Below are 21,714 nucleotides of genomic sequence, written 5' to 3'. Positions count from 1 at the left end.
GAGGGTTCCAATATCTCCACATCACAGGCTCTGGACGTGCAGGCTCAGTGGCCATGGCTCACAGGCCCAGCCGCTCCGCGGCATGTGGGATCTTCCCAGACCGGGGCACGAACCCATGTCCCCTGCATCGGCAGGTGGACTCCCAACCACTGCGCCACCAGGGAAGCCCTCTCCGCATCTTTACCAAGATTTGTTGTAATTTTTTTTTATAGCCATCCTATCATTGAATTCCTTTTGCATCTTTGTCAAAATCAGTTGGCCATACTCGTATGAGTCTATTTCTAGATTCTCTATTCTGTTTCATTGATTCATGTTTCTATCCTTCCATCAATGCCACATAGTCTTGATTATGGTAGCTATGTAAGTCTTAAAATCAGGTAGAGTAATTCTTCCCACTTTATTCTTTTTCAAAATTGTGGTAGTTATCCTAGTTCCTTTATCTATCTGTATAAATTTTAGGATAATCTTGCCTAATCTACAAAAAGTCTTCCTGAGATTTTGATAGTAATTGTGTTAAACGTGTATTTCAATCTGTGGAGAACTGGTATCTTTGCTATGTTGAATATTCCAATCCATGAGCATGGTCTGTCTCTTCATTTATTTAAATCTTTGATTTCTTTTGTCAGCATTTTGTAGTTTTCAGCATACAAGTCCTGTACATGTTTTGTTAGATTTACACCTATGTATTTCATTCTTTTTTGGTGATCGTAAATGATATTATATTTCAGTTTCCCCATGTTCATAGCTAGCACATAGAAATACAACAGGTTTTTGTACCTTGATCTTGTAACTTGTGACCTTGCTGAACTTACTTAATAGTTCTAGGAGTTTTTTTTGGTAGACACCTTGAGTTTTTCTATATAGACAATCATGTCATCTGCAAATGGGGACAGTTTTATTTTTTCCTTTCTGATCTGTATGCCATTTATTTCCCTTTCTTGCCTTATTGGGCTTCAGTCTTTACCAACAAATATGATATCAGCTGTAGGTTTTTTGTAGGTGTTATTTATTCATTTAGGAAGCTGTTTTATTTATATAGCATGTTCATTTGCATATATTTATATGTACATATATTTATATTGGAAGTTTATTTATATAGGAAGTTGCCCTCTATTCCTAATTTTTGAGATTAAAAAAATAATATTGGGAGGACTTCTGTATATTTTTTTATTTTTTAATAAATTTATTTTATTTATTTATTTTTGGCTGCGTTGGGTCTTTGGTTGCTGTGCACGCGCTTTCTGTAGTTGCGGCGAGCAGGGGCTACTCTTCGTTGCAGTATGCGGGCTTCTCACTGTGGTGGCTTCTCTTGTTGCGGAGCACGGCTCTAGGTGCATGGGCTTCAGTAGTTGTGGCACGTGGGCTCAGTAGTTGTGGCTCGCGGCTCTAGAGCTCAGGCTCAGTAGTTGTGGCACACAACTAAGTTGTGGCTTTGTTGCTCCTCGGATCTTTCCAGACTAGGGCTCGAACCCGTATCCCCTGCACTGGCAGGTGGATTCCTAACCACTGCACCACCAGGGAAGTCCCTTGAGAATTTTTACCATGAGTGGGTGTTGAATTTTGTTAAACGGGTTTGTAAAAAAATCAATTGATATGATCATATGACTACTTCTTTAGCCTGTGAATGTGGTGGGTTACACTGATTGATTTTTGAACCAATCAAATATTGAACCAGCTTTGCATCCCTGGAATAAACTTCAGTTGGTAATGGTGTATAATTTTTAAGATATGTTGATGTGTTCTATTTGCTAATGTTTTGTTAAGGATTTTTGCATCATATACATGAGGGATATCGGTGTGTAGTTTTCTTTCTTTGTATTGTGTTAATTTGGTTTGGGTATCAAGGTAATACCAGCTTCCTAAAATAAACTGGGAAGTGCTCCCTCCTTTTCTATTTTCCAGAAGAGATTGTGTAGAATTGGTATTAATTTTTCTTTCAGGTGCAAGTGTATTTTAAGCCTCTGTTTGAAACTTGTCTGCTAATATCCCATTGGCCAAAACAAGTCACATGGCTGTGCCTGATGTCAAGGGTGGGGGAGAATGACCTACCTTCTGTATATTTCACGAGAACTAAGCTCTTCACTCCAGGCTGCAGGCACCCACAGGCCAGTGCAGGCTGGGCTTTTCTAGAACCCATGTCTGCCTGACTGGGCCCTCCCGGGAAGGACTTTTGAAGATGCTGTCTGTATAATATTGATATGCTTGATTTAAGCACAGCATATTAATCAAACTCCCAACGTACAAATGATACAAGCCCTTCCTTACCGAATAATCAGTGATCCAATTCCCAGACTCTGAGTTTAAAAGATAGGATTTAATCTACTCAATTTGGTTGATTTTCATTTTTCCAACAATTTCATTCACCAGCCTCAGGGTGACTAGTATGTTTATGTCCATGGGTGGCTCAGAAAAGTTTAGAACCTGGCCCCCAAAGACCTCTCCAGCCTCATTACCCTCACACTCCATCTCCAGCCTTGTCCCTGCTCACGCATACACACCAGGTAGACTCACTTGCACCCTGGGGTCTTTGCACACACTGCCCTCTGCCTGGAACACGGTTCCCGCCACCTCTTCACATGGCCATCTCCTCCTTAACCTTTGAGACTCAGCTCAGGGGCTGTGTCCTCCAGGAACATTTTGCTGACTTCCCAAGTCTGGAGGAAGGCTCTTCTCTGGGATGTCCCAGCACTGCGCTCCAGTGACCCAATCCTGGACTTACCTCTTCACTTGTCCCTTTCTCCCCTGGACTGTGAGCCCCTGCAGGGCTAGAACTGGGTGGCTGTCTGGGTCCCCAGCACCCAGCCTGGGGCCCAGCCCAGAGCAGGCTCTCGGAAGCTGACAGTTGAAGGCCTGAATGGCTGCAGGCTTGGTGTTCACAGCCCACAGGCAGAGCCTCCGGAGTCCACCTAATGTTATGTCACCTGTGAGAAACCCCCTTCCTGAGGCCTGGCGGGGTGTGCTAAAGGCGCTCAGCTCCTCCCTCAGGGCTGTGACTATCCCTTAGGGAGGAGAACTCAGGGGAGACCCCGGAAGTGAAGGCATCCAGGGCACCTGCCCCAGGCAAGGTGTGGCCTTGAAGGTCAGGAAAGCCTTGCCTGGCATTCAGGGATCTGCTCAACTGAGCCTGAGCTTCCCTTTGAGACTCCCTTCCTGCTCTCCCAAATAGACTTCCCAGAGCCTCTCACTGTTCTGTTCAGCCTCCTCCCTCCTCCCTTTGCTTCTGCTGTTCCTGCCACCTGGAATGCCTTTCCCTGTTTCTCTGTGCTTTGCCTGTTCTTCCAGGCCCTTCCTCCCAGCCCACCGCAAGCCAAGTCTGCAAGTCTGCTCTGAGCCTCTGCCCTTTGGGAATTAGAGCCGGCCTCGAATTTTCCACGAAATATTTTGTGGGTGTGAGTTTGGACCTCCCTGAGGGTGAGCTGGGAGCTGGCCAAGTTGGACTTCACCCAGAGTAGTGGCCAGGAAGAGGCGGGCAGCTGCTGATCCCCGGACGGAGATAAGCAGCTGGGCCCCAGCACTCCGGTGGGGCTATTTTTAGCGGCTGGTTCCTGGCAGGCCTGGCGTGGTTTGGGCCTGGAGGGAGAACAATGGGCCACTGAGGCCAGGCGGAGGGCGAATGACAGGGCTCAGAGGCAGGGGAACAGAGGTTGTCTGCCCCCCATGCCGACCGGCAGGAAAAGCTTCTAGGGCAAGCTATTTGTCAGACTTCCTGCAGAGCCAGGTGCGGGGCCAGCTGGGTGATTGCAGAGGACTGTCCTCCTGAGCAGCTCCACCACCATTTCTTGAGGCCTTTCTGTGGGCCGGACACCATGCTAGGCATCGGGCGTGCCGTCTCCTCTTTCTCAGCCTTGTCGTACAGACGTGGAAACTGAGGCCCGGCTCAGAGAGGTCAGTAACTTGCTCACACACAGCAATGAAGAGGAGCAGTAGAGATTCAAACCCAGGTCCTCTCTGTCTCTCCTTCCAGAGGGCGGGACGCTGCAGAGCCTTCCACTCCCAGCCCTCCTTGTCTCAGACCCTCCCTGGGCCCCGTGGGCTTACCTGCCTAGTGGCTCTGACTCCATGAATGACCTCGTGCACGTCACTCGCCTTCCTCGGGCCTCAGTTTACTCATCTGTAAAATGGAGGGGAGCTTTTCTCTCCGGGCTGTTGAGGGTTGAAACAGAGGCCAGGTGGGTGCGCCACAGGTGGGCACCAAGGAGGGAGGAGACATGCATTTTCGGCGCTCTCCGCTTGCCAGCATTTGCTGACTGAAAGAACCCATGGACCATAGTTCTGTTTATCTCGGGAGGTGTTCGCCCAGGAAATGCCCTGCAAACCTCGCAGGGTCTGGTGGGTACGAGGCCCCACGGGAGGGACAGGTCAGCTCTGTCCAGTGCTTTTGGGGAGGGAATTCACAGTCTGAGAGGGGAGACAGGCCCACGAACAGGCGATGAGAGCACAATGAGAGAGAGGCATCAGAACGTCTGTGTCGGCTTCCTTGGGCTGCCCTAAGAGACTGGGGGAGTTTAACCAACAAAAATTTGTTTTCTCACAGTTCTGGAAGCCAGAAGTCCAAGGTCAAGGTGTCAGCAGGGTTGTTTCTCCTGGGCTTGCAGAGAGCAGCAGCCTTCTCCCCTTGTCTTCGCGTGGTCTTCCCTCTGTGTGCGTCTGGGTCTAAATTGCCTCTTCTGATAAGGACACCCGGTACTACTGGATTCGGACCCACCCTAATGACCTCATTTTAACTTCATCACCTCTTCAAAGGCCCTGTTGGCAAACACAGTCACATCCTGAGGTCCTGGGGGTTAGGATTTCAATATAGGAATTTGGGGAGGCACAATTCAGCCCAGAGCAATGGCCATGTGAAATAACCGAGGGCAGATGCCTTTGCACATGGACAGAGAGTGAATCTGTCTCATGTGGGGCCCCGCCGGGGTCTCCAAGGAGCCAACCAGACAAAATTCTTCATCCTAACAGGAAAAGGGGGAGGGGCTCTGAGTGGGGAGAGGGAGGAATTGCCAGAGCCCTCCCAGAGGTCAGGTTCCCCCCCAACCCCCTCCAGCTGGTGAGACATTCTCTGGGGTGAGGGGTGGTTGACAAATTCCTGAGAATTACGCTGCCTGACTCTGAATGTCGGCTTGTTTCCTTCTCAGCACTGGAATTGCTCTCTGCTATCTCCAAAACGTCAGTAAACTCTGTTTTCCAAATTCACTCTGCACTGCAAGGCCTTTGGGATAAGGTGGGAGTAAGGTGCCTGCAGCTGGGACAGAGGGCAGCCGTAGCGCTGAGAGCAAGGAGGACCGATGAGTGGACATAAGACCTACCGAAATCCATGGGGACTGGGGGGAGGACATGCCAGGCTGCTGGGTGGGGACCGAAGTTACCTAGATAGGACGGCAGTGACAGGAGGATTGGGGGCCACCAGGCAGCTCTACTTGGGAAGAAGGCACCTACACTGGCCTGGAGGGGTGGGCATCAAGGAAGGCTTCCTGGAGGAGGTGAAGACTAAGGGGGGGTCTTTAAGTGTGAGTCAGAAATTGCCAGAGGAGAGCAATGGCATCTCAAGCACAGAATCCTGCGGGGACATAAGCCTGGTGTCTCTGCCGACTCTGGATCACATCTTGCTGAGCAGTCCCCTGTGGGCCAGGCCCGGACTAAGCTCTTCCCACAGGTAACAAAACCAGGTGGGCATGTGGGACTGGCTGTAGCTGGTGTGAGGGGTGCAAGGTGAAGAGGTGCAGGAGAGAGAATAGCGGGTGCTGGCCAGACCGAGAGGGCCTGGAGTGCTGGGTGGCAATAAAGGACTTTATGCCAATGGTGGGGAAGGGAGAGGCTTTGAGCAGAGCAGGGTCAAGTGAGATGTCTGATGGCGGTGGCCGGTGTAGGGGTAGACACAGAGTGGAGAACAGGACCATGGAACTCAGAGTGAGGCAGCCAAGAGGTCACAGAGGGCCACTCCAGGCCCGGTGGTTGGTGTGGCCTCCCAGTGGCATCCTGATAAATGGCCCGCCTGAGCCAGAGAGGACTCCATGGTGGCTTTCCAAGAACTGCTGTTTCTCTTTCTTCTGCAGCTTCTCCTGGGGCCAGGAGGGGAGGGACCTTTGGACTGGTCAAGCCCCACTGTAAGTCGTTCTGACCAGGGCAGCTGGGGATGGGGACAGGATACATGTCAGTCAAGCACCTCCCTGTGCCAGGCCTCTGTCAAGCGCTTCACACACCCACATGCGGTCCACAACCACTCCAGGAGGCAGCCGTTGTTATCCCCGTTTTACAGAGGAGGAAACTGAGGCTCAGGGAGGGAGGAGGACTTGCCCAAGGCCTCTAGGCTGGGAAGGCCTTGAATCTGGGACTTTCTGCCAGAAAAGCCCAGCTCCGTTCGGCCCCAGCTGGGCTGCCTCAGTTTCTAAGAAGTAGGGGGTGAGCCTCTAGCAGTTCTTGCTGCCTGGGGATAGAGGGGCTACATGGGTATGAGGGTGCCTGGCCTGGCTGAGCTGCCAGGGAAGGATGGAGAGGTGGTCGGGGAAAGGCCCATCCCACGTCCACCCACTCCTGGCGCCAATTCTGGGCCTACACCTCTGCAGACATGAAAGAAGAGGCTGTGGCTCTCATGGAGCTAAAAGCTCACAAGTGTGCAAGCCGCTCCTGACTCCCCTGCCTGATCCCAAAGTCAAGAGCCTGCCTTCCTGTCTCCAGGGACTTCCTCTCTCCTCCTGGCTGCCAGGGGCCTGCCTTCACTTCTGTTTCCCCCTGAGCCTGTTTCCTCCTCTGATAAAATGGGGTAATCATGCTCCTTTGATGGGTGGGTGTGAGAGGGAAACGAGGTCATGTTTGTAGAGAGCCCAGGTCCCTGAGTGCCCGCTCTGGGCACAGTTGCCGGGCCCGCTGTGGGCTTTGCTTGTTGGCTCTGGCACTGAAGGCCAGCCCACTGTGGGGAGGAGGTAGGAGGCTGGGCTCCGGCTCCTACTCTCTGGGTGACACTGGGCTGCAGGCTTCTCTGAACTTGAGCTGTATTGCCTCCATCTCTTTGGACTGGGGGTTTTAGGACTGGGTGTCACCAGGGGCAAAGTTTAGTTCAGATGTTAGGGGCAGGGTCTGGTGGGGAGTAAGTTCGTGACATGGCCCCTTTCCTTTCAGCTGCTTTCTCTGTGTGTTGTGCTTTCCCTAACAAATTGCCCTGGAAAGATCTCGAAAAGGTGTCACTTTGAAAAGTGTGCCAGGGGAACCCCTGCCCAGCATAGTCCCCCTTCCAGATGTGTTTCTGGCCTGATCACAGCATCAAATACACACAATACACAGAAAATGTATCAAACACACACATCACACACACACCTCCCCCCCATATAGAGCACACATCAAACACATCACACACACACCACACAAACCATACCACAAATATACACACTACACAGGAACGTACAAACACAGCACATACACAGTACACATACACACGCTCCACCACACATGTCACACACATAGACCATTTTCACACACATCAAACACACACATACACCAGCAGAACTCCGGTGCATTTAGCGTCTTTTGATTGAGAAAATGCATTTCAACAAAAGCTCTATGAGTTCAGAGATGCTTTGAAATGATTTGTATTTCGTTCATCCTGACAGTATCTTCAGACAATTGAAAACCAGCCATTGAAAGATGCATCAAACACATTCTTCATTCTGGTCCCAGTTCCTATGGATCCAGGCGGCCCAGTGGGAACGCTGCACACCCCAGGCTCTGGGGTTCAGCCACCATTCAGTCACCCTCTTTCAGTGGGATTTGGGGTCCCTCTTGCTCCGCTACTGTCCTTCGTCTGCGGCATGGCTTCCCTCTCTCCACATCACGGGCTCAAGGTTGTGTGCATGTGTGTGTGAGTGCTGCCATGTCTATGAGCTCATAAACCACTGTCCTGCAGGATCCTCCTGCAGAGAAACTATCCCGCCAGCTCCACCCAGAAGGCAGAGCAGATGGAAAATTGGAGCAAGCCCCCATCTCGGGTCAGGGAAGAAAATATTCTTTTTTCCCCTTCTCTCTAAAAATATGCCCAGGCCTTTTTTGAGCCTTGATGCAATAAAAAGCAGCTGTGGCTCAGAACAGCCCCTGCAGCCTTTGCCTAGGGAGAAGGAAAACAAAAACAGCCACTGGAGGCGGGGTCAATGGCTGTGTCCAGGCGCCAGGCCCCGAAGCCAGCCACCTCCCACCTGGAATTGGGTCTCAAATGGGCACGGAAGCGTCCTTGTCTGTTCGTCCTGGTGTGGGCTCAGGGAACCGGGGATCACTTAGCCCTTCCTTTTTTAATGCTTGGTGCTGAGGATGGGAAGATGACAAGAGGTGGGTGTGACTTGGAGTCTGCTCCCAGCTACCTCCCCATCTCCTGGAGGAGACAGATGGGCACTCGAGGTACCCAGAGTCAACCTAAGGGAGTCTTCTGGTAGCCTAGAGGAGAAGCGGCTGTGTCTGATTTGGGGAGAAGGAAAGTTTCCTAGAGCACGTGACATTTGGATGGCCTTAAAGGAAGGAGGCAAGCAAAGGTGTTCTAGGAGAAGGGACCAGAATCAGCAAAGGCCTGGAGATGGGGCAGTGGTTACTGTGTGGTGACCAGAATGTAAGGCAAAGGTGGGGGAACGCAGGGAGATCAGCCTGGGGAGGTAGATTGGGACCTAATGCTAGGTGTGCTGTGGGGTGATAGGGAGCCATGGAAGGTGCTTGAGCAGAGGAGGGACTTGTCTAGAGGGGGGTTCTGCTTGGAGGATATTTGGAGGGGAAGTCTGGTTGCGTAATTGGAGTTGAGGTTTTGTTGGGGAGTCCCTTAAAGAGGGAGCTGAATCTTCTAACTGGACTTCCTGGTACCCTGCCCAACCCAGGGCACGGACCCCTCTGGAGGAGAGTGTGGAGAGGTGCTAGGGATTTGGAGGCAGGAGATCTGGCTTCTAGTTCTGACTCGGATGGAGATTCATGTGTCCTTGAATGGATCCTTGTCCTTCCTAGGCCTCTACTTTCCCACCTGCACAAAGGGACGGTGAAGTCTTTACCTTTCCCTGGAATATCAGGGAAATATCAAGGGCAGGCTTATGATTCCCTGAAGGACAGATAGGGAAGCGGTTGCCCACAGTCCCCCAGCATGGCAGCTGGAGGGGGACCCAGGCACCCAGGCTCCCGGGTTCCAGGCTCTGGAGGAGGGCTTCCTGGTGTGGATTTGTGGCTTTGGGGGTCCACTGGGTCTGGCTCCTGTCCCCAGAAAGCTGCCACCCCCAGCAGCCCTGCCACAGGTAAGAGGCCTGGGCTAGGGTCGGGGCTCAGGGGACTGCCCTCCCCTCCTGGGGAAAGAGATTCAAACGGTGCCAAACAGGGACTCTCGTGTCATTCCGTCCCACTTCCTTCATCAGCAACCCCCTGAGGATGGGTCTGTCACCCTTTTGCAGAAGACAAAACCGAGGCTCCAGAGGTGGACCGACTTTCCCCCAGACTCAGAGCAGATACAGAGCAGAGCTAGGGTCTGAGCCCTTGTCTGTCTGCCGTGGGCTGCTCTGCCACGGGACCCTCTCCTTCCTCCTGACCCCTGTTCCCCCAGCCAGACTCAAGCTCTCGCTCACCATCGGATCTCAGGGCCCCAGCTAGGCACACAGTGGGTGCTCAGGAAATGCTTGTGGGCTGGATGGTTGGATGGCTAGATGGATGGATGGCCTGGGGAGAAAATACAGGCTAGGCCAGCACCTCTTCATCCAAAGCGCTTTCCTGGGCAGGAGAGATGCCCCTCCTTAGGCAGCCCCAACGCGATGGCCCTTCGACATCCCCCAGTTCCCATGCAGTGACCAAGGGAGGCCTGTTCTCCCTCGCTCTCCATGCCCAGCCCAGCAAGGTGAGTGGACGCCAGGGCAGACCCTTGGAGGTGGTCAGTAGTTACCTCAAGGCTGCTGGGGCTGCTAAGAGTGGTTGAGCACCCCTGAAAAATTAGAAGATCAGCTAAAAGTCTGTTGGTTGCAGGCCATGCTGTTTCCTGGACCAACTCCCCCATTGGCCCTGGGTGACCCCTGACCGCAGTGTTTTCCGGAGCTTCTGAGCTGTGCCAGCTGCCTGGCAGCAGCAGCCCCTGGAGGCGGGTGCCTCCTGGCGCCGTGGGAGGCCTGCCATCCTCCCGGCCTGGGTTCCTCGCGGTCTTATCCCCGAAGCCCCCCAGCCAGCACAGAATCCCCACCTTGCTCTGTCTTAGCCGGGACCCCTCCCACCTGCCAAGACTTGGGTTTGTCTTGATACCCACCCCTCTTGCCTCCTCTGCAGCTTCTCGGAGACCCACGGCAACCCGGAGTCCAGGAGAGATAATAATGATAAAGCCAACGATATTTTCAGTACATGTCATAGAGCACTAAGTACCAGGAGCTGCGCTAAATGCTTTGCATTCGCTATTCCTTTTAATCCTCACAATAAGCCTAAGAGCTAGCTAACTGTGCAGACTCCTCGTAAGAAACACATGGCCCAGTCCAAGGATTTATTGGATGGGTCTCAAACTTGTGTGCACATTGGAATCATCAGGGAGGCATCAAAACTCTGGTGCTCGAGTCCTACCTGAAGGGGGTGTGATTTAATTGGTCTGGGGTGTTGGCCTGGGCTCTGGAATTTTTAAAAGATCCCAGAAGAGTCTAATGTGCAGACCAGTACGGGAACCAACAGTTTTCGTGAGGAGAGTTTCGTGAAGGGACTTTTTTTTTCAAAGAGCTTTACTGAGGTATAGTAAACACACACTAAACCCAACATATTTAAAATATATACTTTGAGAAGTTTGTTTCTTTTTTTTTACCATCAACCATTTCTAAGCGAACAGTTCAGTAATGCTAAGTATATTCGCATCATTGTGCAATGAATCTCCAGAACTTTTTCATCTTGCAAAAATGAAATTCTGTGCACATTAAGCAACTTCTCTCCATTTCCCACCCCCTTTTCCCCTGGTAGCCATCACTCTGCTTTCTGTCTCTGTGACTTTACCTGCTCTAGGCACCCCATGTAAGTGGAATCATACAGGGTTTGTCTTCTTGTGACTGGCTTATTTCACTTACTATGATGTCTTCGAGGTCCATCCATGCGTGTCCGAATTTCCTTCCTTTTAAGACTGAATAATATTCCATTGTATGTATATACCACATTTTGCTTATTTGTTCATCCATGAATGGATGCTTGGGATGCTGCCACGTTTTGGCTACCGTGAATAATGCTGCTATGAACATGGGTGTACAAATATTTCTTTGAGAAATTGCTTTCAATTCTTTGGGATATATACCCAGAGGTGGGATTGCTGGATCATACGGTAATTCTATTCTGAATTTTTTGAGGAACTACCCTACTGTTTTCCATAGTGGCTGTACCGTTTTACATTCCCGTTTAATAGTGCACAAAGTTTCCGATTTCTCCACATCCTCACCAGCACTTGTTATTTTCTGTTTCTGTTTTTGTTTTTTGACAGTGGCCATCCTAAAGGATGTGAGGCGCTATCTCATTGTGGTCTCGATTTGCATTTCTTTAACGATTAGTGATGTGGAACATCTTCTCATGTGCTTGTTGGGCGTTTGTATATAATCTTGGGAGAATACTGTAAGGATTGTTTTAGCGAAGTGTGGTCAAGAGGTTAAAAGACCCAGTAGGGGATGGTGACAACTCAGAGACCAGCCACAGCAGGAAGCCGGAAGCACCGTTAGGCCCGAAGGGGCAAGAGGCGGGCATCGTGTTAGCATAACCCACCAGAGCAGGAGGTGTGGACGGGAGTGGTGATCCTGGGAGGGGGACACAGCCACAGCCAGGACTGTGGCCCAGCAGAGGGAGCATGGACATCCCCTGATTTCTCTCTCCTCCTTCCCGCTCTTGGATCTCTAGCCTGGTGGGGTCAGCCTCCTGGGGAACAGGGCGGGGAGAGGGGAGAAGGAATCTAGGGGGCAAAGGGCAGGGCAAACCGAGTGACTGCCCCCCCCACCCCCTCAGAGAGGTACATATTGCTAACTCCATTTTATAGTTGAAGAAGCTAAGTCAAGTGTGGCACAGCTGGGAGGTTGTCACACCAATATGTGAGCCCTGGTCTAGGTGATGCCAGCCTGAGTATTCTAACCATTAGACTGCACTGCCTCCCAGCAGGGCTCAGTGCACTAGGGAAGGGGTGCTCCTTCAGCCAAGGTACCAGACCCTCCCTTGCGCTTGACCAAGGCTGATCTGGCTCTTTCTCCCTCCTTCCTCTTCCACTGAGAAAGCAACAGGGTTGAATGGTGATTCTGTTCTTGGTGGAGGTGGCAGCAGGAAGGGAGCTGTCATCGGCTAAAGACACCCAGCTCTGCCGAGCTCTGTCCCACGTGGGGTCGCACCCTGGGCTTGTTCTGGAGCCACCAAATCCTAGAGCTGAAGGAGACCCTCCAGGCTCTCTGGATGAAACTTCTCCTTGTCCAGAAGAAGAAGCTGAGGCCCTGTCCTCATGGCTGGGCCTAGAGCCCAGGCTTCCTGACTGGTCCCTGGGCTCCTCCAGCGTAGCTGAGCACACCCTGCTCGTCAGAGCTGCTCTTTACGGCTCCCTCACCTCCCGGGGACCCACAGGTGGAAAGATGCCGGACTGTGGGTCATTCTCATCCATGCATTAAAGCAGGCTCCCCTGGGCTGCTATTTCCAGCACTCTGCTGGTTCAGGATGTTCTACCAAACTCCAGACCAAGAAAGAAATTGGGTTGGTGGGTGAGACAGGTGCCCGGTCCTGCAGGAAGAGAGTCCGTTTTCAAACACTTTGGTGGCTGCCGTGGCCCAGCTGGGCAGGGTGGCCACTTTCCTCTTCTTCCAGCCCCCAGCCGTGGGCTCCTGTGTGTGTGTGGGGGGAACTCCCTTGTGCACCTGCAGCCCAGAGGCCCCCTGAGACTTGAGCTGGAGGAGTCACAGGGTCTTGGACTCTCCCCACGGGAAGGGCTCCTGGCAACACCCAGGTCTGGTCTCTCACTGTAGAGATGGGAGGACTGAAGTCCAGAGAAGTTGAGGAACTTGTCCGGGGTTATCCTGAGATGCATGAAATTGCTGGATGCCAGCGCTGCTGGTGGTTGGCACGCTCCGAGCCCTTTCTTCCCCCCACTTCCCTGGAGCTCTGCTCGGCAACCACCCGCTACTTGCATTTTTGCAAAGTGATGTCATCTGCAGATAATGGTTTTTCCGTTTCTGGTGGAGCAGGAGTTCCAGATATTGCGCTTTGGGGGAGGGACTCAGGAGAGCTGATTGTCTACCCCTCAGGCATGGGGGTGCTGGGTAGACTCCCTCAATCCTCCCATAGCCATGTCTAAGTTGCTGAAGGCAGACCCGTGGTCTCAGGCCTCCTGGTCTCCCAAGTCCTGAATGACCAAAACTATGAGAGCCCCAGAGAGGGGCCTCCTTACCTCTTCCTTGTACGGATGGGAGTCTGAGGCCCAGAGAGGGCAGGGCCTTGCCCAAGATCACACAGCATTTTGAGGCAAACCTGTTCTCACACCCAGACTTCTAACATCCTGAGCCACTTGCCCATAGTTCAAGGTCTCCCAACCTCTGCACTATTGACATTTTGGGCAAGGGGTGAGGGGTTGTTGTCCTATGTGTTGTAGGATGTTAGCAGCGTCTCTGGCCTCTACCCACTAGATGCCAGTTACCCTCCTCCCCCAAGCTGTGACAACCAAAAACGTGTCCAGCTATTGCCAAATGTCCCTTCCCACCCCCAGGAGAGAGCAAAATTGTCCTCTTTTGAAAACCACTGTCATAACTGTGGTACCTGGCAGCAAGCTCTTATTCCACCACCCTCCATTTTTAGATTTTTTTGGGGGGGTGGGGGTGGGGGTGGTGTAATAGGAGATGCTGGGGAAAATTCCTTTTGTCCCCAGGAAGAAAGTAACCCTCCACCTCCAGAGCCCTTTAGCCACCACTGTCGGCAGGAGAGCGTTCTTGAATCCGAAGCCCAAAAGGCGCTTTGTCTAAGGACCCGACTCCATGCGAGACACCTTCAGGATGTTAAGGCAGCACTGGAGGGGGCTGTGACGGGGCTGGCCGGGGTCCAGGACCTCCTCCTGGCTGGGAACACTGCTTCCTCTGATCACTCTTCTTGGAGCAAAATTGCCGATTTATTTTCTTGGGGAAATAAAAATAAATGCTGGCTTTTGTAATCCCATCCCCAGTCCCATCTGGAAAAATCAGTCTCACGGAGCTTGGCTGCCTGAACTCTGAGGGCTGTGTCTGGCAGAACCTGGAGTCACGATGGGCGCTTGAACATCGGAACAGGCACAGCTGACATTTCCTTTCCTGTTACAAGTTTCCTTGGAATGTTAGCAGCCCTGGGAGGCAGTCCGTGGGCAGGCGGAATTTGGTGGAAAGGAGCCCTGGACAGGCCAGTGGCCAGCTCAGCTTCTGACTTGCTGTGTGACTTCAAGTCTTAGTTCTTTTCCTCTCTGCGCCTTGACTTCCCCATCTGTGAAGTGGGACGAGGAGTGTTTCTCAACGTGTGGTCCACGGACCACATGCATCAGAATCACTTAGGGGACGTGTTTAAGATTCCTCTCCCAGATGTCCTAAAGTTTTATGAGCTTCCAGTTGATTTCAATGTGCTTACTTTTTGGGACCCACTGCCCCAAAGACCCAAGGGATTTTCCCTCCGAGTCTTAAATTTGAACACACTACAGTTTTGCACGGTTTCCTTTTCCCGCTTATAACCACGTACGAGGGTCTCGCCTGAGGCGAGAGGGTAAAATTATGTAGTGGTTCGGCACTGGACATCGCTCCTGAAAATTATCTGCTTTCAAGCTCTTGGCAAGGTCCCTGAGGTCCTCCATCCAACTGAAGTCACTGTTAAAGCACTTTATTCCTACAATGATGAAACTCTAGCTGCTAGTTATAGAGTTTGGTTTCAAAATTGTTCCATTTATTATTTTCGTTGGATTGGCTTGTAAACCCTTGTATAGTCATACATCAATTATAACTGCATTATTCCATAAGAATGCATTTTCCAGACGAGGTTTATTCCTTCTGTGAAAAACTAAAAAAAAAAATTTTTTTCTTCCTTTTTTTATTAAATGGAAGTCTTTCACAATGTGTTGCCTACTTATACCATCTTAAATGGAGGTCAGGGAACATAATTTTTTTTTTTTTTGCTTTTAAAATTTCATTTATTTAGTATCAAGGAACATATGTCCACATTAACAATTTCTGACCATACAATGAAAGTACTAATATTAGCTAGTGTTGACCATTGTTCCAAGAGCTTTACATTTACCACAATGTAAAGCTTCACAATAATCCTCCGAAGAAGGTAGTTTTGGTATTGTTCTCATTTTGCAGATGAGGAAACAGAGGCTCAGACTAAAAAACATTGGCAAGGTCAAACAACTAGGATGGGGGGAAGTCAGGATTTGAACCTGGGTAATCCAGCTCCAGTGTGTTAACCTTTGAGGGAACATAATTTTACTCTTTCTTGATGCCCAAGAGTTGTCACTGTGAGCTTCAACTATTGTATGCATGATGCTTGTACGGACTCCTAAATTGTGCAGTTGCTTGGCCGGGCCACAAAAAGTCGCCCAAGATGCTAAATCTCTGTGTTTTTAAAAGTTTTGTTTTACTTTTATGTTTATGTTTTAAAACGTTTCTTTTTCACAGCATGGTCATGATGATGCCCTCTAGTGGAAAGCCAATAACCCATGTGTGTTAAAATTGTATTGTTAAAGTTGATAAACAACAAATGAGATGATTCTCAAATGAGTTAAGGGCATGAACTTTTTTTTCCGGACGCGCAGGCTCAGCGGCCATGGCTCACGGGCCCAGCCGCTCCGCGGCATGCGGGATCCTCCCGGACCGGGGCGCGAACCCGTATCCCCTGCATCGGCAGGTGGACTCTCAACCACTGCGCCACCAGGGAAGCCCAAGGGCATGACCTTTTAACTTTTATTTTGGCAGCTGGGAGATGGGGTAGTTTTTTCTTTGTATTTTTAAAGCCCAGTTCCAGACGCCTCTGAGAGTTTTCTGGATAAATGAGGAGTTCGTGTAGATAAATTCTTCCATGTAACGAATTTACATTCCAGGTGTATTTGTTTTGCTTCAGAATTAGAGATGCTTTGATTTCCTCCTTATCCACACCCTGTTCATGGAGCAGTTGCTCCACCCCTAGCCTATGACACATGACCCAGCTCACTGGCCCACTTGATCTCGCTTGGGCCACTCAGATTCTCTGGTCAGGAGATTTGCAACTAGGATTAAAAACTGGAAAAAGTCACCTGTGGGCAGCTGAGCTTGTAGGCCATGGGACTCAAGGACTGAGACCATCATGGAGCGCTGCTCACTTGGGTCATGGGCAAGTCCAGAGTGAGCCCAGAAGCTAGGCTGTGGAAATCCCCTGAGCAGAGATGCAGGGTGTGAGGTATCTCTGTGTGTGTGTGTGTGTGTGTGTGTGTGTGTGTGGTTGTGGTGGTGAAACACAAGGGTCCCAAGGCCCTGAAAGGGGAGCTTGCTCCGGTCACGTCACAGAAAACCAGGGCCCTGACAGAGCCCTGGCCTCTCTCTGCATCTGGGAGACCGAGACCTTGGGAGAGGTAGAGACTGACCCAAGGTCACCTAGAGGGGATGTGGCTAAGGTGGACTTGAGCTCTGCAATGCTTGTTCTGCTTTCGTATCTGGGCAACTGGTTCAGAGGATGGACAGGCCATGTCTCCCCTGTCTCTTCTGCCACATTCTCTTCTGCTGGGAATCTGAGGACGAGGCAGATGTCGGCATGGCATGATTTGCTCCAAATGTCTCCCCAACAGCTGGTTACAGTATCTACAACCCCACCATCTTCCATTTCCAGAAGTAGCCGTGGGCAAGTGCACACCATGCATCTTGTTCACAGGAAAGATTAATTAATGATTTGAAAAGCCCAGGATAAGGAAACTCACACTTATTGAAACCTCAGGCAACTTATACCCAGCCCACAGCCTTAGGAAGGTAGCCCAGTCGCTCCCATTTTACAGGGGAGGAAGCTGAGGCTCAGAGACGTCAGGTGACTTGCCCAGGGTCACACAGCAAGTCAAGAGCAGGGCTCAAATCTGCTTCCAGAGCCCAGGCTCCCTGCTCGAAAGAGCACAGGTACTGAGTTCTGGAGCCAAGGATAGGCTGAGGTGTCGGGCAGGTTATGAGGTGAACTTGTCTCACAGAATCATTCAGTAGGAATTGTCTGAGCCTCAGAATTAGAGCCATCCATAACCTTGGACTCCTTTCTGGGCCTCAATTCCCTCACCTCCAAAGGAGGGTAGGACTGGATGTTCCCTGTGATCCCAGAGAACTCTGTGGGCTAAGAGTGGGACTAGGCTCTGGAGCCTGAATCGGAGAGACCTAGAGGCAGTAGCTGACAGACTGCCCATGGTCCAGATTCCAAGGGACTGGACAGTAAGAGCATGGATGCTGGAGCTCAACAGCCTGGCTTCAAATACCCCTGCTCCACCCACTACTACTATGTGGGCTCAAGGAGGTTAAATTAATGGCTCCAGCCTCAGTTTCCTCATCTATAAAATGGGTATAATAATAGTATCTACCCCGTAGTAAGGATTAAATAGGTTAATACACGTTCAGTCAGAGCAGCACTTGGCACTAGTAAGTTTTCAAGGTGTGTTAATTCTTGCTTCCACGCCCCACACCCACACTCTTGGGGGTTAGAGGGTTTAAACTTCCAGTCCTGCTGAACATCGACCTCCTCCCAGATGCGGCGGCAGCCCTGGGATGCAGCAGCTGGTCCCCGTGGGCCTGTTTCCTGGTCAGAGTGAGTCCATGGTCACTCAGATGTGACACATGGCCTGGCCACCCCCACTGGGACCGCAGGCAGCCAGTCCTGGGCTAAAAATAGTGTTTTCATGAATGGAGACAGGCAGGGCCGTTCTGGGACCCACAATTAGCGCTTGTGTTAAAACCCAGTCTCGGACTCTCCGGCCCTGACCCTCAGCCCGGCCCCTTCTGTGCTGCTGCTTGGGGGAGACTACTCAGGGTTAGGGGGAGTCTGTGTGGTCAGGGAGGGGCCTTGGGGAGGGGAGGAGTGCAGTGGTGGGTCCTCTAACAGGTAAGGGGGCCAATTTCTCTGTAACTTTGAGAGGTAGGAAGGAAAATCGCCCTTGATATGGAGGAAATGGAAGTTTTCAGAGTTCACAGCCATGGGGGTACACAGTCAAATTTGGGCTCTGGACTTGTGTCCCAGTCCCAAGTCTCTTCCCCTCCACCTGCTGCTGCCATGGCATGGCCCACTGGGGAGGGATCCTGACTGGGGTGAGGGCTGGCCTGAGCAGGCTTCCCTGTATCCCTGAGAGAAGGGGTGGTCATCTCGTGAGGATCAGGGTCAGCCAGGAGGGTCCAGCTCAGGGAACAGCAGAAGCAGAGCCGAAGCTGAGCTGTAGGTGACCCGGCGGAGCGTGAGGAGGGCCAGGCCCGGAGCGGGCAGGCGGAGCAGCCGGTCCCGGCCCGCGGGAAGCCGAGGCGGGCACCCGTGCGGCGTGACCTGGGCGCGGCTGGCAGCGGGGAGCCTGTAAGAGGCAGGGTAGGAGCTCGGGGCCCCCAACGGGGATGAAGCCTGGCCATTCCCCGGCCCTGCTAAAGGTCCTTCCAGGGCTCTGTACTGCTTGGTCACCTGTCCCCCACTAGACTGGGAGCTTGCCGAGGGCCCAGTGCTTTAGAATAAGTGAGCAGTGCTCGCTTCGGCCGCACATATACTAAAATCGGAACGATACAGAGAAGGTTAGCATGGCCTCTGTGCAAGGATGACACACAAATTCGTGAAGCGTTCCATATTTTTTAAAGCAATTATACTCCAATAAAGATGTTAAAAAAAAAAAAAGAAGAAGTGAGCAGATGGGACTTTTGGCCCTGGACCCCAGACAACACTGACCTTTCCTAGAGAAGGACTGGGGGCCCTGAGGGGGATGGAGAAGGACGAAGGTCCAACTTAGTCTGCTCAGGGCCCTCTTCGGCTCCTTGTCAAGGAGAACACTCCGAACTCAGACAACACTGTCCCCTCCCCTGCCCCTCAGGGCTAGCCATGCCCAAAGAGTGGTGGCCACAGCCCCTCGCCGGAGAAAAATCAAGAGATAAAGTTGGTGGCCGTGCTCTTTCCAAGTTCCTCAAGTTCGATTCCGCATTGGCCCAAAGTGGGTTGGGGGTGGGGAGGTGGCTTTTAGAATTTGGGGAGTAGAGGCCTTTGGAACTTCGAGAATCTTGGGAATTTTCGAGCTTTCAGAATCTTTAGAAGTCTTAAAATCTTGGAAATTTTAGAACCGTTGGAATCTTAAAATCTGGAGCACTTTTAAGATCTTGGACTCTTGACATTCTGGAATGCAGAGGGATTTAAACTGGGGGGTTCTTCTTCTTTTTTCCTTTTTTTTTCTTTTTGGCCATGCCGCGCGACTTGTGGGCTATTAGTTCCCCGACCAGGGATCAAACCTGGGCCCTCAGGAGTGACAGCATGGAGTCCTAACCACTGGACCACCAGGGTGTTCCCAAACTGGGGCGTTCTGATCTTGGAGTGGAAAGTGCCTTTTTGGTGTAGGGATAGACACTCACCCGCAGACCGGACCCCTCTCTTCCCACCAGTCCTCGGAGCCCAGTGTTTCAAATATCCTGGTCTTGTGCAGCTTTTCATCTCCGATTTAAAAAATAAAGTTGGGGCTTCCCTGGTGGCACAGTGGTTGAGAGTCTGCCTGCCGATGCAGGGGACACGGGTTCGCGCCCCGGTCCGGGAGGATCCCACATGCCGCGGAGCGGCTGGGCCCGTGAGCCATGGCCGCTGAGCCTGCGCGTCCGGAGCCTGTGCTCGGCAACGGGAGAGGCCGCAACAGTGAGAGGCCCGCGTACCGCAAAATAAATAAATAAAATAAAATTGTTTTGATCATCTTAAATTTTTGATATTGAGTTTCTTAAGCAAATGATGACAATATTTATTGCCTAATTGGGTTTTTAATATTCCAGATTTTTTTTAAAAGATGATTGTTGCCTCTCGTGTCACCAATTCACCAAACAGTCACGCTGGAATGGGGCATAGAAATCACCTACTTTTTCAGATGGGGAAACTGAGGCCCAGAGGGGGTGTGGGATTTGTTCAGGGTCCTCTGGTGATTCAGAGTCAGATCTGGGCTTCTTGGCTCCTGCATCTGAGCTGTACCTGCCACTTCCCTTTGTGCCCACCCAGCTCCCCTGTTCTTGGTAGCTGCCCCATCCGCTCAGGCTGAGGATTTTCCATGCTTTTCTACAGCTTTCTCCCACGTCCAAGTTTCCTCTCTACAAGATGGGGCCAGGGATACCTGAGCCAGGTTGAGGCCCACATGCCTGGAACGTGAGATGCATGTAAAGAGCAGAGACCCTGCCAGGTCACTTCCAGCAATCAGGGTACACAAGGAAATGAGGAAAACAGCATCTCCACTGCAGCTCAGCCAGGGCTCTGGAGTCTGGAAAGCTCTTTGGAGAACTGGAGGGTTGTTTGGATCCGGGTCCTTTGTCTCCTGCAGTAGCCTGCCCTGGTGCCCGCCCGTGGAGGCTTCTCAGCCCCTCTCTGCCTCTTCCTCCACCGACCACTGTCACCTACTGCATCCTCTCCGTCTCAGGGTTTCTGTTTCTTTGTGGCCTCTGCCTCCTCATGGTTTCTCCTGCCTATGGCTCCCGTGAGCGCACACCCTTTGCAGCCGCAGAGTTCCTCTTTCCTTCGTGTATCTCGGCTTTGGCTCTCACTCCCAACTTCTCAGCTTACACTCAATGTCGCCCTACGAGAGGACTTGATTGGTTTGGGAGTCCCCACTAGGACAGGGCCTGGATTAAATGGACTCTCATACACGGGCTCTGATTCTTTGACACCAACTGGGTGTCCAGCAATTCAATTTCACACTAACTCGCCGTTAGTGCAGAACCCACAGGTTTAGGGCTCAGTCCCACAAGACTGTCTCCACTTCAGATGCCGGTCATGAGTCCCAGGGACGACCTGGGATTGAGGCTATGAATTCTGGGGTTCTCACAACCCCTTTCTCAGGTTCCATAATTTGCTAGAACAACTCACAAAACTCGGGAACATGCTTTACTATTACCGGTTTATTATAAAGGATAAAACTCAGAAGCAGCCAACTGGAAGAGGACGAAATATGGCGGGGACGGGGGAGGGATTTCACAGAGCATCCAGCCCTCTTAGGGCACACCACCCCCCCAGCAAGTCGATCTATTCACCAACCAAGAAGCTCGCCAAACTCTGTTGTTTAGGAGGTTTTTATTCAAGTTTCATTATATAGGCATGATAGATTTAATCCTTGGCCATTGGTGATTGAATTCAATCTCCAGCCTCTCTCCCTTCCCAGGAGGTTGAAGTGGGGATGAGGACAGCCAGCCCCATCCTGAACCTATCTAGGGTCTCCCCATGGGTCATCTCATTAGCATACAAAAGACAATAAATTTCAAGGGATTGAGGACCTCTGGGCCAGGAAGCAGGGACTAAGACCAAATATTAACTTTTTTATTATACCATACTGACCACTTCTCCGGCCACTTGCCAACTTCAAGATTGGCTGCTCTTGGGTCAAACACCCACTTTGGTCCAGGCAGCCCTGGCCAAGGTGGAAGGATGGCTCAGAGTAGTGTGTGGTGGCCCATGTGTAAGCTGCTCAGGCTGGGAATGGACATGGCAGGTGACAGAAGCGTCTGGGCAACTGGGGGTTACTCAACCTGGCTGCACAAGACCAGGATATTTGAAACACTGGGCTCCGAGGACTGGTGGGAAGAGAGG

At 51.5% G+C, this 21,714-nt stretch overlaps 1 protein-coding gene and 1 non-coding gene across 2 annotated transcripts in view; one reads left to right on the top strand and one right to left on the bottom strand.

The window, feature by feature from the left end:
- Positions 1 to 18,297: 18,297 nt before the first annotated feature.
- The window catches only part of ZNF618 (zinc finger protein 618), a 187,857-nt gene continuing 184,440 nt past the window's right edge, over positions 18,298 to 21,714 (bottom strand). The window contains exons 12-13 of the mRNA XM_055087371.1: positions 18,586 to 18,667; positions 18,298 to 18,481 (exon numbers count right to left, since the gene is read on the bottom strand). Coding sequence (XP_054943346.1) covers positions 18,298 to 18,481; positions 18,586 to 18,667 — 266 coding nt within the window. The remainder of the gene's footprint in view (positions 18,482 to 18,585; positions 18,668 to 21,714) is intronic.
- On the top strand, positions 18,644 to 18,750 carry LOC112065556 (U6 spliceosomal RNA). The gene has a single exon (XR_002892098.1). It is a non-coding gene; the product is annotated as a U6 spliceosomal RNA (small nuclear RNA).

Source organism: Physeter macrocephalus, chromosome 9, assembly GCF_002837175.3.
Source record: "Physeter macrocephalus isolate SW-GA chromosome 9, ASM283717v5, whole genome shotgun sequence".
NCBI classification, from domain to species: domain Eukaryota; kingdom Metazoa; phylum Chordata; class Mammalia; order Artiodactyla; family Physeteridae; genus Physeter; species Physeter macrocephalus.
Note: the sequence above shows the minus strand (reverse complement) of the source record. Positions and strands in the feature narration are given on the sequence as shown.